Raw genomic sequence first — 16,123 nt, forward strand, 5'->3', positions numbered from 1 at the left:
GATTTTACACTAAAAAAATAAATAAATAATGAAAATTAAGTGCTGTTGTTCCTCTTAGCAACAGTTTGTTCTCCTAACCGAGGTGAAAAAAATGTTGGTGCTCATTTGCACGCTGATTAAATCGAATCCCGAAATCCTTTTGAAAATGTGTACGACGCTTGAGGCGTGTGTGCAGTCGCGTGCAAACACACACTTACCCGGCTCCCCGCCACGCACACATACTTTGATGTCTCATGGGACGTGCCTGAGGGCCAGCCAACCCAAAACAAAACAAAAAAAACTTGCACCTGGACAAACCAGTCTGGACCCCTCGCAGCGCGAGGCATCAAGAACACACGGCACGGCAGATTTCGTAGACAAAATATGCATTTATTAATAACTTATCTTTACATTCATACGAGAGAGGAGGAAGGAGGTGAGGCGTCCACATTCTTGTCCCCTCATCGCCACAAAGACCACGCAGCCTCCAGGTACCCTCACCAGAAGAAAAAAACAAAAACACCTGCCCCCCCCCCATACAAAGTCACATGAGGAGGCTAAATAAATAAGGCTACCTCAGCTGGACTGATTTATTCGGGGGGAGGCGCGAAGACAAGGCCTGCTTTTGGCTCAGAGAAGTGATTCCCAAACACTTGAAAATGATTATGATTATTTCACTCAATTGGTCCTGAACAGGCCCAGATTGTAAATTTGTGAGAAAAATTAGATATTATTTCAGAATATATATTTTGTGGATGGGAAAACACTGCAATAGATTACACATAGATAGAAAATCCTCCTCTTTGATTGATTGTTTTTTTTGGCATAATCAACTATCATATACACAAGCGTTCATTTTGTGTCTTCACAGAAGACGATGGCAAAAGTCAGATCGAGTCCACGACTCAAAATGGTGGTCCGGTTTGAACGCGCTTCATGGGAGGGACCGCCGCCGCCGCCGCCGCCGCCCGTCCAGGCTTCGTAGCGCCCGCCGCCCGCGTCCAGCCGCACCGGCAGAAAACTCCTTCCAGGACGTTAAGAGGTCGTCGAAATTTCACATTTTCATTCGCCGCCGCTCGCTCGCTCACGTGGACTCGAGCGGGTCCAGCTGGAAGACGTTGTGGTTGGTGGGGGTGGTGAAGTAGAGGGGCTGTCCGCCGGGCGGCGTGACCACGGCGGCGGTGCTGGCCAGCCGGTTGTCGCACGGGCTCTTGAGGCCCAGCGTGCGCTCAAAGTCCAGCAGCTGGCCCATGAAGTTGAAGTTGGGCGAGATGTTGGACTTCTTGGTCTTGACGATGTCGTAGGCGTCGTTCATGGACAGCTGCAGCTTCTGCATCAGGTAGGCCACCGTCACCGTCACCGAGCGGCTGATGCCGGCCAGGCAGTGAACCAGCACGCCGCGGTGTTGGCCCCGAGCCTCGTCTGGAAGGGAGAAAAAAAAAAGGGGAGGATTGTTAATGTGGAAACTAGGGGTGTTTGAGGATAACACTTTTTTCCAGACTGATAACTCAATGGAGACGCACACAGCTTGAAATTTGGAAGTGTGCTTGATTCTTTGATTTATTTAAACTTAATAAAGGAAGAAATGCTAAACTTTCTGTATCGGTTGGATTTGCTGATTGGCGGCATTTCGCTTCGGATGATGCAAAAATATGCTCATCTGAAAATCCAGCAGGAAGGAGGGTTTGTTTTGGACATTGATCATTTTATTTTTTCCCGTCTAAATTTAATTTTAAAAGCAAAACCACTTTGACGACAGTGGCCAGTATTTTCCGATTTTATTTAAGTAATTTTATTGCCTAGGCTTTAAGTTTTGATGCCATCAGTCACTACGGTACACCATTTTTAGTTTAAGTTGTTTAAAAAAAAATCTATTTTAGTTGACGTGCATTAGTTTTGATGACATCCGCCGGTAGCCAATCAAAAGCTGTTTCACTCGATATCGTGACATTATCAGTTACAAGTTACCGGCTACTTTTTATTTACTTTAACTACTACCAATTTTTTGTAATGCTTTTAAGTAATTATATTACTTTTAATGATTTAGCAATGGTAAGTTGCCTTGCCATTAGTTTTGATGTCATGGCTGGCAACAGCCAATCAAATCAGTTCCTACAGTGGAAAGTTATATTAAAAAAAAATAATAATAATAATAATTTGAATATGCGCCAGTCTTGATGTCATCAGTCAGTACAGCGGACAGCGATCCAAGAGCTGACGTCACGACTGCAAATAGATGACAGCGTTCAAGAAGCTCTCCATTGTGGTGACTCATAACGTGAAGACAAATGCATGTCGAAGAACGGAACTTTTTTTTTGGGTCGGCCGTCCGCCGTAGTGGCTGACGTGTTTCTGTGATGGTTTTGTCTGTGTAGCTTTGTCCCCGTTTCCTTTTTGCTGAACGGGATTGCGCATGTTCTGGAACATTGTGTCTTTGACGCGCTGGCCTTTTATCAGCGCCGGAGATGATCAGCAGCCCCGTCGCAGTCACGCTCTTGCGTAAGAGTCGCACTATCACTAAAAGGTCCCGGCTGAAACCCGAGAGCAACAAACCGGACGGTAATTTGAGCGGAACAGGAAGGAAGCGCCATTGAAAGTAATCTAGGACATGCCCCCCCCCCCCCCCCAACCCCCATTACATGAACAAAAGAAGCCATTTACAGGCCCTGTTGACATCCTGTGAGCCTTGACAGCGCCCTCATGACTCGAGCTGCCGCTCGCAGCCCAAATGGCGCCATTGTCACGGAAAGGCGAGCGCTAATAAGCTACGCTAACACAAAACAAGTAAGAACGGCAACACGCTTCCTGCTCTGGGAAATCTCACGTTGCGTACTAAACATGAAGATGGTATGCAAGGATGCCTTTTAAAGTAAAATGTCATGTTTGGGTATTTTGGGATTGGGGAGATTTTCCATCTTTTTTAACAAGTTTTGCTGTTTTATCCACGCGCATTTACTTAAGAGGTGCGAGCGTTTTTTGGTGTTTTCCAGACGCAAAATGTGTAGAAATGTCTTGTTGTTTTTCAAACAAAAAGTTGGAGATGGCTGCTGGTCATTGGCCAATGACAAAGTACTTTCGACAAGCGTTCTACTTTTATCCACAAGTAAACATTTGAAGAGGTAGCGCCACCTGCTGCTTTGGCATGCATTCGCGCCATCACAATCGATTTTGGAGTTCAGGGTAGAACTTACCGATGAAGTTGATGGCCTCGGGGAAGAACTGCGACAGGTTCTGGCTCCAGTGGTCCGAGATGGGGATCTGCTTGTATTTGAACTCGCCGGCGTTCTCAAAGAGGTTGGGCAGGTTGGGCGTGACATTGAGGATGTACTTGATGCCGTACTCCTCCAGCACGTCCAGGTTGGTGGAGTCCTTGGCGCAGCCCAGGTACAAGTGGGGCAGGATCTCCACGGGGAAGGACGGCTGCGGGTTAGACAGCGGGCTGCCGTCCGAGTCGGTGGCGCTGCTCGGGTCCACGTCCGACTCGATGTCCGACGAGTCCGAGCTGATGCGCAGGCCACCCAGGCCCAGTACCTGCGTGGAGGGGGGGCTGCTGTTGGAGGAGCCGTCCAGGTTGGTCTCGCACAGGTTGGGGAACTCGGCCTGGAACTTGCTGAAGCCGCCTACAAACAGAACATTCACGTCAAGTCATCTTTATTTATGTAGCGCTTTCATGTCAATACGGGTCCTGTACAGTAATTCAATGGGACAATATACTGCCCAGGGGCCTTTGGTTGCCCACCGCTGGTGTAATACCAACCCCTTAACGACATCCACATTTATTATTAGATAATGTTGGCGCAAAGTAAGTCAACCTCAACATTAGCTGCTGGCTTGGCTTCTAATAATAGAAACATGATATGCCTATTTTTTGGCAGTGGTTATTTTGCCGTGACCAGCAAGTCGCACGCTAGCGTTATTATGCCGCGAATGCTTTGATTGGCTAATTGCCGGAGCAAGAAATTCTTAGCTTGCTGCGAATAGGTTATTTTGGCACTGTGTAGGTTGCCGTGTTATGGTTAAACTGGCTTCCCAATGAAGTGGCTTCTGATACGAGCTGTGGCCGTTATGGCAGTGTCCGCGCAATATTTTTGAGTTTCCGGTCTGCAGATATCATCACAAGCTACGAAGCTTTTCTACTGCATAACTGCGCAATTATTCAATAAATACATGAAACAAAATGGCTCCTTTACAATTTCGGACTGGAATTGGAGTAAATAGTTATAAATAAGATAAAACGGCATTTGAACCCGCGCGAAAGAATAAAACAGTGCCTTCGGGGCAAATCATTGGTGCAAAATTTGTACTTGTAGTTTGATTCACGGCAAAATAACGCTAGGTGGCGAGTTGTTGGTCTCTGCAAAATATCTACTGCGTATAGATTAGGAAGTAGCTGCATAAAAATATGGGTAAGTTAAAAAAAAACATATTTTTTTAACTAAAATAAAATTTTAAAGTAGTCAAACATTTAGAAATGTAAAGTAAAAAAAAACATTTGGTCTGTTTTGTGTGTATTGAGAATACACAAAGTGTGACTACTAAGCAAAATCCGATTCTAAAAATATCATGCTAATAATAAAAACAAATCTATAAATGTTTATTTTTTTTTTAAATTGAGGCCGTTGTATGTGGTTCAAAGAAAGGTTGTGACTTGTTCAATGTGTCACTCATGGCCAGGTAACTCAACCCCAAGACAGACAGCGGCGGTTCCGGCCGGGGGACCGACTCACCCTCCAGGTAGAAGGCCTTGTAGCCCTCGTCCTTCATGCGGCGCAGCAGCAGCCCCAGCACGGAGCCCCCGTCCACGTTCTCGTTCCACTCGCGGCTGAACTCGTCGTACAGCACGATGGTGGCGCTCTTGCAGCGCCGCGCGAAGCGTTCCCGGTCGGGCCCGTCGGCGAGCAGCGCCCGCACGGGCAGGTTGCCCTTGCGGAGACGACGCAGCATGAGGCCGGGCAGCGCCACGCTGATGGCGCCCTGGACGTGCGACGACTCGTAGGGCTCCTGGCCGCGGCAGTCCATGAGGAGCAGCAGGCAGTCGCGGCGCGGCGTGTCCAGCTGCTCGCGGAGCCACGCCGACGTCTTGCTCACCGCCATGACCACCGAGTCGAGCGACTGCTTCTGCGGGGGGGCCACGGGCTTGAACTTGTCCAGCATTTAGACGGATTCCAGGGAGGGGGGTGGGGGGGACAATGTTAAATCAATGGGCGGGTGGGCTCCGTGTTATGTCGGGGTGGTGAATGAATCCCACGGCTGGCTCTTGCTCATTCGAAGCGATTCTTCCCAACGAGCCCGCGCCAAATATAGTCCGAGGAGTTCGAATCTCTAACAATCGTCGTCCCGAAGCTTGAATGGGTCGTCGGCCTTGTTTCCTCGTCGTCCGTCTTTTCTCTCACTGAAGCCCCGAGAGCGGCGCGAAGCTCCTGAATGGCGGTGGAGGAGGAGGAGGGAGGAGGCGTGGCCTCGGCTCGGCATTCCGATCGCCAGCCAATCGCAGCAGGCCCGAGTGGCGGTCGTCCTGGCAACGGGGGCCGGAAGGCGCGAACCGCCCTCCTTTCTTTCTCCCCCGCCCCCCCTCTGTGTTGATGAATTGTTAATGAGTTTGTCATTCACAAAAAAAAAAAAGGGGAGAGGAATTTCCGCTCCGGATCAAGTGAGTGCAAACACGATGGAGAACTGCGGAAGGAAGGAGGGAGGGTGGAGGACAAGGGGGGGGGGGGGGGGTCGGCTTTCACATGCTGCACCAACACAATCCTATCACTCAAAAGTGCGTTGTTATTACAACACAAGTAAAAGTCAACACATACAGCAGACAATGTGCAGACACAACTCTACATACTGTATTTTCTCTATACTTTATGCTTGCAGTTTTTTTTTTAAGTTGTGTTGAAATGTTAGTTGAAGGGCATTTACATTGTTGAGAGATAGATAGATAGATAGATAGATAGATAGATAGATAGATAGATAGATGGAACGAACAAAACGAACGAACAGATTTTCACCGTGGGTGTATCTGGAACATATCTCCTGGTTGCCGTACTACCCCCTGCTCGTCGGGGGTCCTCTTTTGGCCCCAGAACCACATTTGATGACATTAGCGTGGCACTTCCTGGTGGAAAGCGGGCCCCCGTGCCCTCCAATTGTACCCGCAGAGGTCCTGCTCTCGTTCTAAAGTAACAAGCGTGCCCCCACTGAGAGGGTCCAACATGGGGCTGGGAACAAAGCGCGCGCGCGTGTGTGTGTGTGTGTGCTAGCATAAAGTGAAGCGGCTCGAGCTTGAACGCGGGGCCCTTATTAACCCCCACCCCCGAACTGCCGCCGCCCCACTGTCGTCCGACAGACAGTGAATGGAGCCAAGCTGTTTGCATTCATCTTTTTGTGCTCTTCCGCTGCTGCTCCTTGCCGTCTGATAGATGTTCATCTCCGTCATATTTGAGGTATATTTGGATTTTTTGATGACGAGCCTAGGAAAGGAGACTTTCGATCAGAACCGAGCCAGATCGCAGCTGAAGACACGTCATTTGACGGCTTCAAATTCAACAATGTAGACAAAAATATTGTGGTATCTTGATTAATGAGTTAAACTTGTTCCATAAATCAACACTATATGAATAAATAAACTTGAGAGGACTGAACAATAATAATAATAATAATAATAAAAAAATATTAATAAATGTGATATTGTTCACTGTAATACAGATCAATGTATTGCTTGTGTTTGTTGAAAAATATACAGGAAGAGGACCTCGAAGGAAAAAAAATCCCACATTAAACCGTACGCATAATATTGAAGGAGATCACGTTTTTCAAAATTGTTCAACCTAAATATCCAATACATTTCCGCCAATGTAATAAAGTGAAATGCAATTAATCTGTTACAGCCCCTCTAAAAATAGATTTTTTTAAATTAAAAAACAACAACAACCTTATTGTAATAAAAAAACATAAGATAATGTAAACAAATAAATTGGTTGTATAAAGTGCAATTACTGTACACATTGCAGAACTATATTCATGTGTTAGTGTGCCTTTAAAAAGGCGTGGCTTAGCGAGTGACATCAAGAGCTGGAATCAGGTTGGCTGTGTCGTCTGTGTGTGAGCGTTTGGGCAAGAGTCGTGGCCTACAGCAGCTCCATTGTGAGTGTTCTCATTTTTGTAGTCGTGTCTTTGGCAGTTTGTTGGACTGTGGCTCTCCTTGCCCACATGCAAGGGCATTATGCTACCTTTGTTGCTTCTTTTTTATCAAGCAGCCACACGAAAATCAACAGCACGGCGGCTCGTCAGTCGAAATAAAGTTGGGACGCTTGTAAGTCAAGGCAGCGCGGAAAAAGTTGTTTGATGAGAATTCATGACAAAAAGTACCCAACGTGAACTTGTAACCTTTGTTTAAAACATCATAGCCGTTGGTTACCGCTTAGCCGGAGTTCATCTTTACTTACATGTTAACTTTTGTAAAAGCACAGTTTGTCATTGTTTGTATGTTTCCACATGAACTGAGCAGCTGATCCAGGGTCAGCGGGGACGTCTGAGGTATAAAAAAATAAATAAAGAAAAGGGACATAAAGCAACAACATTCATGTGACTCCTGTTCACTCACATTACACACACACACACAAAGCTGATTAGTGTGTGTGTGTATAGTGTGTATCCATTTGTATGAGGACAAAGGACTTCCCCGTCTGAGACGAGCAGCCGGTGGGCAGAGAGACGCGAGGGAGGAGGACGAGATTAGCTGCCGACAGAGAAGAGTGTGTGTTATGTTCACACACACACACACAGGAAACAGCGTCCTGGAAACAGGAAGTCCCTGTGTCACATGACACAGGAGGCAAAGACAAGAGTTGGTTCGCGAGACGGGACGGCGGCAGAGTTGTGAACTTCCTGTACCTTCCGCCCACGCCGCGACAGATAAGGCGCGTGTGTACTTTGGCGATAACAACTTTCAACGCAAGCACGTGTGACGGCGATGTCATCAGCAGGCAGATAAGACAAAGGCGATAGAATTTTAATGGTATGGCTGATCGTCCTTTGACGACACGCGTAGTTGCTGCTCATCAACCGTCCTCAGATTTTCAGGGAAGTTGAAAAGTTGAGTTCAAACGATGCTGACAACCTATCAATCACTGAATATCTTCAGCCCTGAATGCATTAAAGCAATGCTCTTGGAGTATAAACACAGTCGGGTTCTGAGGTCAGCAGACTCGGGTCCATTAGTGGAGCCCAGTGTTTAAAAGTAAATATGGTGCATAAGCGTTTCGCTGTTATGCTGCACTCCAATGGAATAAGATGTCAACAAAACTGAAGTTGGGCCCCAAGTGTAAGTATTTTTAAACCCAGGTTAAAAACTGTGCAGGGGGTGGGGTTTATCCCATACTTATGAGTCAGGTCTTTTAGAGCAGTTTGATAATCAATGCTCTTGCGCTGTACGTTGTTTTGGTAATTTTGGGGGGGGGGGGGGGGGGGACTTTTTATTTAGCTTTTAAAAGTCAAATTATTTTGCTTTTAAATGTTGGAGCACACTGAGTTACCTTGTGTCTTGTCTTCTAACAGTATATGGATCCTTCCTTGTCAACTCAACACATTTTGAACATTTTAACTAAGCAGATTTACATTTGAATGACACTTGGTGTTCATGGCTGATTTTGACAGTCGATCCCACAATCCAAAAAAACAGGGAACAACCACAACAACACTTGCTCAACACACGCTGCAACGCGGCCAGCTGCTGTCTGTGCTGCCATCCGCTCGCTATTCACATGCTAATGCTACACAAACTCATTTACACACACACACACATGAACACAAACGGACAATGGCGGCTCTAGTGTTATCTGCGGCTCCATCACGTTGTCTCTGCTGTGTGTGTCTTTTGGTACTTCCCTTCATTCAGATCTCAAAAATTTAGAGTTCATTGGTACGTGCGGAATGAATGTGGACACACACATCACGACAGTCTCTACGCAACGTAAGGCGTCTAACAGTGGTGACTGGGTGCAACAAATAAGTCTAGTAGGTCGCCGGAACATAAACAAGGACACACCCAACGTTGTGGAGCAAACACATTTGAATACAGGAATGCTATTCATTGTTCAAGATGCTGGCTACATGGTTGTCTTTAATACCGCAGACTGACGGAGCAGGACAAATAAGTCTCATAGCTACCTGGGACCTACACAACATTGCGGAGCGACCACACGACAGTTTACTGGCACACTTAATGTCACCATATATGATTATTTTTAATACTACAAACTACGTGGAATAAAAAAAAAAAGCTTAGCTTCTCAGAATATGTGCACAACATTGCGGAGCGACCACATGTCAGTGTCTAATGGAACTCAGTCTCCACATACAGTAAAGATCATTTTAAAACTGAGATTAGGGAGGTAAACACACACACAACATTGTGGAGCGAACACATAACTAAATAAAGTTAGATTGTCTTTAAAACTTGGTGGCACAAAAAAAAAAAGTGTAGCACAGGTCCCCAGAACATAAATATAGTCGCACACAACATTGTGAAGTGACCCCATGTCAAAGCCTACTGGAATGTTAATCATTTCCACATAATGTATCTTTAATACTGCAGACATTGTGTGACAAACAAGTTTACTAGCTCCACAGAACATAAACATGGACGCACGCAATATTGTGGAGCGGCCACATCAAACACTGCCGAGCTCTCACTGTGCCTTAGACTCGTGTCTCCGCCGGGTGTCAAAAATGTTAGTATAAGGCTGAAGGGGGTCCGTTTTGTGAGATTTTTTTCTCCTTTGACCCCAATTAGCCTTCCTTGCTTTTGCTGCGGACCACCCAGGAAACATCAGGGGGAGCTCGGAGGGAACAAAGATGGGAGTGTTACACGCCTTCCTGGGACAGGAACTATTGTGGAATTATTTTTAATTGGCTCTCGTCTATGAGAGTGCACACTAAGCTTAATTGCTACCAAAGACAAGTTCAACAGTTTTCAGGTCCATGCAACACAGATGTGAAGCAGTTGGCATTTGGCACTTTACTCACTTGAAAATGATAACAGACAGTCGTTTACTGCGAAAATCCAGGGGGATAAATGGGGAATGTCGTCCATTGTACATGGCCATGCAACACAGATGTGAAGGAGTTAGCACTTTGATGGATTTATGTTTATAAAAGGTGTTATATCGTTGTGTTCAGGGATGAATATCAGGGGAAATGTTGGGGAATGACATCCAATTCAGGTTCATGCAACACAGGGGTGAAGCAGTTGGCACTTCACTCAATTTGGGTTGCATTCACAAGGTAAAGTCAGGGGAATTTTCACTGGGAATGTAATCCAATGTTCCTGGGCTAATATGGAACACATCACAGGTTCATGCACAACAGATGTGAAGCATTGCAGATTTCCATTCAAAAAGCTGACATAGTTGCGTTCACAACACATTCCAGTTCACAGGTCATTACATTGCATACAGCTGCCCGCAGGTCTCGTGCGGGGTTGCCCGTCTTAAAAGATTCACTGCTGTTAAACCGCTTAAAAGTTCAAAGCCCCACAGCGGAGGAAAGATCAGCGCTTGCAACACTTCGCGGCCCAACGGCTGAACCGCCTTCAGCCCAACGCGCTCTCCTTTCCTTCTCACGGGAACAAACAGTTCCTTGGAAAGTGCTGACTTTTATGTGTTTACGCCGCTCACTTCCTGCCTCTCTGGTCAGCCTGAGCGTAAATGTCGCCCGTTTCCTGTCGCCCCCAAAGTGTGACGGACAGGACGGGATGCTCCGAGAGCAAAATGACAAACAGGATGGACGTTTGACGGGAAAGAGAAAGTGAGAGCTAGTTATTAGCTATTGCTCGTTCTTATTTTTCTCCTGCAAAAAAGGGTGTGTTGGTGTATGTGCGCGCAGCGAAAGCAGGTGGGCGTCCAGTCAATCCAGTTAGGCAAGTGCAGGTAAAGAGGATAGAGGGATGAAGGGAGGGCAGAGGAGAGCGGGATAAACCAGGACAACAGCAGCAGATCCTCGCAGTCACGTAGCAGGCGTAATGCCACGGCAGCAATGCATTGTGGGACATAACCCACAGCCCCCAAACTGTCAATAGGCGAACACTGCAGTCACTCATTCACAAGAAATGCAACTCAAGTTTTATTGGAAAGGGTTTTGTTAGTATAGCAAATATAAACATCTTAAATTAAGAAAAAAACACTCTTAAAGGGAAGTCAAGTCAAGATTTTTCTTTATAATATGAACACGGCATTTTGATGAATATTGTGTAAGTGTGGGATATAAATTAAAGCAGAGAAATACTCACGTTTTTAATCTCAGGTGGCGGCCATTTTGCCACTTGCTGTCAACTGAAAATGACATCACAGTTACTCAGGGCTCGGGTGATGACCAATCACGGCTCAGTTTGCAAATGTCACGTGTCAGGTGAGCCATGACCGTCGCTACCTGAGCCCTTAGGCACGGTGATGTCATTGTCGGTGGAAAGCAAGTGGCAAAAAGGCCGCCCCCTGAGATGGATAGAAACACGTGGATTATGCTGATTGATTCATATTATACAAACATACTATTAATCAGAATACCGTGTTTTGACTAATGGTGTGCATTGACTTGACTTCCCTTTTAACAAATTGCTTAAAAAAATTGTTAAAGATAACCTTGAGAATATATATATATATTATTATTATTATTATTATAATACCACATGACGTAGGTAATAGAAAATATTATCTACAGATAAAAAAATAAAATAAGATTGTGGTCAATATCTAACCTCATTTTGCAAAAATATGAATACAAATAGACAACATTAAAAACAATAATTCATTGACACTTAATATAACATTTTGTAGGGTCACTGATTTTGAAGTACATTCGCCTGACGTGTGAATGCTTGTCTGTCTTGATAAGTGCCCTGTGAGTGACTGGCGACCAGTCCAGGGCGTTGTCTGCCATTCACCCGAAGTCAGCCGGGATCGGCTCCGGATCCCCGTGAACCTTAACAGGATTTTTTTTTTCTTCTGTGTGATGGAAAAACAAATCAAAATGTTTCCCGTCACTGTCGGGCAGAAACTTCATCTATCTAAATTTATTTTTTTATTTTTTTCACAAAGCAATACGATTGGTTTGTCCCCACGTCATCTGTTATTGAAATATAAAAACAAAATAAAAATGGGTTCATAGTTGATTTATAAATAAAATCAATTGTGCATTTTGTAATTTTTTCATAATCCTGCTTTATCAAGATCAAGTCCGGGTCCAGATGCAGCGTACGGAGAGTGACCTCCTCACTCACACATCCACGTCACTCACTGCAGTGACAGGCGGCGAGGTCGCGTCCCTCGAGTGCACGAGCCGACAGGCTTAAGCGAAAGAAAGAGCAGCGTTAAGAAGCTTCAGAGGATCGGCCGTGTGAGGCGGCATCCACGAGGCCGTCGGCAGACAGGAAGTGGTAGTGGGGGGGGGTCTTGTGGTTCTGATGATCAATGGCCCAGCAGACACCTTAAGCTTCTTAAGGCGGAAAGAGGATCTTCCTCTCATTCACCTTGCACACCTTCTTTATCTTCCGAATAAATGGAGACGCGTTTCAAGTCTTCAACACAACCCGTCCTTTGCCGGCGGAACGGATCTCTGGACGGGGTTTTGTGTGAGCGAAGAATAAACACAAACACACACGCATTTATTGTACCTCATGTGAGGTGGTCCGGTGGTGTATCCGATGGTTCTGCTTCGTGTTGCGTTCGGGCGAGACACTCTTGAACTTTGTCCTCTGTAAGGCTGAGACGCTCCTCCAGCACGGAAACAGTCTAAAAAAATGTCATAAAATTAGCATTAGCCTTTAGAGTGCCTCGTTGTTGGATTGGAAAGGAAAAGAATGTTAGAAAGAAAACAAACAAAGAAAAAACAACAACATGACAGCCTCATGCAGACCGCTAGAGTGGCCACCTTAGAGTGCCTCGTTGTCGCGGCTATCATCCAAATCGTGTGGGGCGAGGGTCGTTAACGTTCAATTCAAATTCAAAATGGACGTCCTCGCCATCACTAACCTGCGTGAGGACGTCCAGCTGCTTGACCATGTGCTGCAGGATGGAGTTCACAGCAGGCGACTGATTTCGGCCCCTGTGCCTTTGCCGCTTCCGTCGACTTCCGTCGGCCATGATATCCTCCTTCATCCAGATTTCGTCATCTGTCGTGGTGACGGAAGACTGACTGTCGCGGGCCTGCAGGGAATACGTAGCAATTTACAATGGCAGGAAATTACACATATTGTAGTCATTGTTGATATATATTTTTTTAAGTATCTAAAATACAAATTTTAAGTCATTAGCAAAACATACACACGTTCTATTTTAAATATTGCCATGGTCCCAAAAATGTATTTGTAATTTTTTTTAAATGTTTTTTTTTTTATGTTAGAGCATACAGAAGGCTTTGATGCAACCTCTGACCTGAAGAGGTGGCTTAAAGCAATGGTAGTTATTAAAAAAACGGCCATAAGGTGGCAGCAGAGTATAAGAGATCAACCAGGGCTATGTTGCAAAAAAGCTATTTTTCCCAGTGTTTTCAACAGGTTTGTGAATATTGATGAAACTTAGCTATATTCTAATGCTAATTGCTGCAAAACGGAAACTGATAGAAATATACTTTTTTTCCTGATGAAAGAAGAGACTTTTATATCTTTCTTTTGGTAGGTTACATGTTTTTATAGCAATAGAACATATTTTGTGGGACTTGCAAAATCAGTCAAAATCCAGTAAAACAGCCGGGAGCGAAGGGGGTTGCTTCAGTGAAAATGGCTGGGAGTGAATTAGTTAATTGTTTATCCTCATGTCGGGGTAAAATTCCATTGGTTGAGATGTGCTACAAAACTATCAAAACCACCCGAGCCCAAAAGATTCCTACTACTATCCCCTAATACAATACCACAGGACGAAAAGTAAAAATCGTTTTTGGTACTTGTAGTTCCTAGACCTAAAATGTTCCAATCAGCAATGCAGAACCTGCCCCAAAGGTACCTAGACCACTTAAAAGTACTACCCTCCTAAGCAGGATCCGCTTTCTTCCTGATACAACACCACAGTACTAACATTTAAACATTTGTCCTTGATTCTTCGTTCGATTTTCCCAAATTTAAGCACAGAAAAATATCCATGTTGGTACAAAAATTGCCTTTTTTTCTTTTCTTTTTTTAACAAAAGTAAGAAGTTATAGCACAAAGATGAAAAAATGACCACACAAGCTGAATTCTGTCACAAAAAAATCACCACAATAAAAGTATTTTTTTACTTCAAAATCTAAATGCTAAACACAACTACTGCAATTGCGTTTTGGCTCTCAAACGCAAAATTAAATGTCAACCCAGAAAAAGTTGCATTTTGGCAAAAACTAACCATCAGAATTAACATTATGATGATTAGATCTGATTGGATTGTGTACCTAACGAAGCATCCGGTGTACACACGTGCACGCACAAAAAAAGGAGGGAGGGAGGGAGGGAGGGAGGAAGGAAGGAAGAGGAGGTTGTCACACATTCCACACTTAATGCACAGAGCAATCGATTCCGGCGTTCTTCCTGTCTTGGCTTCAAAGAGCCGTTAATGATGGAGGGAGAGGAGGAGTGTAAAGACACACACAGGAGGAGGAGGAGGAGGGGGAGGAGGGGGAGGGGAAGTATTAAACGGAGGTGAACAAAGCTGTCAGTGTGTCTCTGGCCAGGATATCTTTTCTTCATCTCCTGCTGCTCAGGAGCACATCTGGTTGGCATCTGCAAAGCTCATTTACACCGAGTGCATCCAGAGTAGACCCCGCCCCCGACCCCCCTCGTGTCACCCCACCCCACACAGGAAGAGTGGCCGCAATCAAACCCGTTCAAGAGGCACACTAATTAACCTGCTTGCTAATTAAGAAGCATGATAGAAAAGGATACCAGTTTAGGTTAACATAAATGGCAGGGGGTAAAAGTAACATTGTTTGCAAACGCGTGCAATGGTTGACAATAAAAAAAAACAAGAAATAATACCGATAATGCAATTTTTGACCACAAACATTATTTGTACTTTAGAAAATAGTAAATTTTGGCACACTAATGCAGTTACAACACCCCCCCCCCAAAAAAAAGTTGTTTTGGCACACAATTTGGGGGTGGGTGGGGCAGTCGGGGGAGAGAAATTTTTTCACAAATTGTGTTTTAATTCAAGCACAAAAGCAACAGTTAAAGACAAAATTGACAAAAAATAAATAAAAAGGAACCATAAAAAGTGTCCCTTTAGCATAATAAAGACCACAAAAGTTTAATTTGGACAAATTTGCAGTGGTTGACCACAAAAAGTTGCATTTTGGGACAGAATTATGACAGTTGACCACAAAAAAAATTCCAGACAAAAATGACCATTAAAAGTTTCATTTTGGAATAAAAATATCTTATATTTATCCATTAATAATTACACACAACTGCATTTTGGCATAAAATACAATGGTTGACCACAAAAAACTTAAATATGCAATATTAATTTATTTTTATTTTGCAACTTTTATTTATTTATTTAGCTATTGCTTAATCCATCCATCGATTTTCCAGACCGCTTATTATTATTCTTTTTGTTTATTTATTTTCTTGCTTTGGGCATTTACGGTAGGCCCAAAAATTTAATGGTTGAGCACATAAAAAAATGGTTAAAACCAAAAATGTGTCGTTGGACATAACAATTCATCACAAAAAGTTGAATTTGGACATACATGCAATGAATGGTTCACCCCATAAAGGCGCAATTTAGCACAAAAATGATTGCAAAAAAACTCCTATTTGGGTGCAAACCCCCAAAAAGTAGCACTTTGCTGTTGGTGTCGTTTTCAGCATTGAAAGGACCGGAGCCAGCCTCCAGGTAGCAAACAACAACATGAGAGCGAAAAAGCCTCTTGAGTCGACATCAAACAGCTCCTCCACGTCGAAGCAGAGAGCACAGCTAATCCTAGCTCGCATGCTAATGACGCCTTTGATCCCACATCTGTGGACGGAGTTCCAAATGGTGCCGGAGGTGCGGCTATTTTGATGATGATCGCAAACATCACAGCTGACCGTCCCACTCTGCAGCCGAGGTCATCTGTGGCTTTCATAACTGTCACAGGAATGACCAATTAACTCATTCACTGCCATTGACGGTTATAGACGTCAAAA

The 16,123-nt window shown here is 44.6% G+C and overlaps 2 protein-coding genes across 3 annotated transcripts in view; both read right to left on the reverse strand.

The window, feature by feature from the left end:
• Window positions 1-348: 348 nt before the first annotated feature.
• dusp6 (dual specificity phosphatase 6) lies at window positions 349-5,410 on the reverse strand. Its single transcript, XM_086074518.1, has 3 exons — window positions 4,707-5,410; window positions 3,171-3,599; window positions 349-1,401 (listed from the first exon to the last, which is right to left on the reverse strand). The coding sequence occupies exons 1-3, from the start codon at window positions 5,131-5,133 to the stop codon at window positions 1,064-1,066; spliced, it is 1,194 nt and encodes a 397-aa protein (XP_085930644.1). The 5' UTR covers window positions 5,134-5,410; the 3' UTR covers window positions 349-1,063.
• A 7,227-nt stretch (window positions 5,411-12,637) lies between these two features.
• poc1b (POC1 centriolar protein B) overlaps window positions 12,638-16,123 on the reverse strand; it is a 29,286-nt gene continuing 25,800 nt past the window's right edge. For both annotated transcript variants that reach the window (XM_086074575.1, XM_086074574.1), the window contains 2 exons: window positions 12,996-13,169; window positions 12,638-12,755 (listed from right to left, as the gene is read on the reverse strand). In XM_086074575.1, coding sequence (XP_085930701.1) covers window positions 12,639-12,755; window positions 12,996-13,169 — 291 coding nt within the window. In that variant the 3' untranslated portion in view covers window position 12,638. The remainder of the gene's footprint in view (window positions 12,756-12,995; window positions 13,170-16,123) is intronic.

The sequence above is a fragment of the Leptonotus elevatus genome, chromosome 4, assembly GCF_054856555.1.
Source record: "Leptonotus elevatus isolate MCC_2025b chromosome 4, RoL_Lele_1.0, whole genome shotgun sequence".
Lineage (NCBI taxonomy): Eukaryota > Metazoa > Chordata > Actinopteri > Syngnathiformes > Syngnathidae > Leptonotus > Leptonotus elevatus.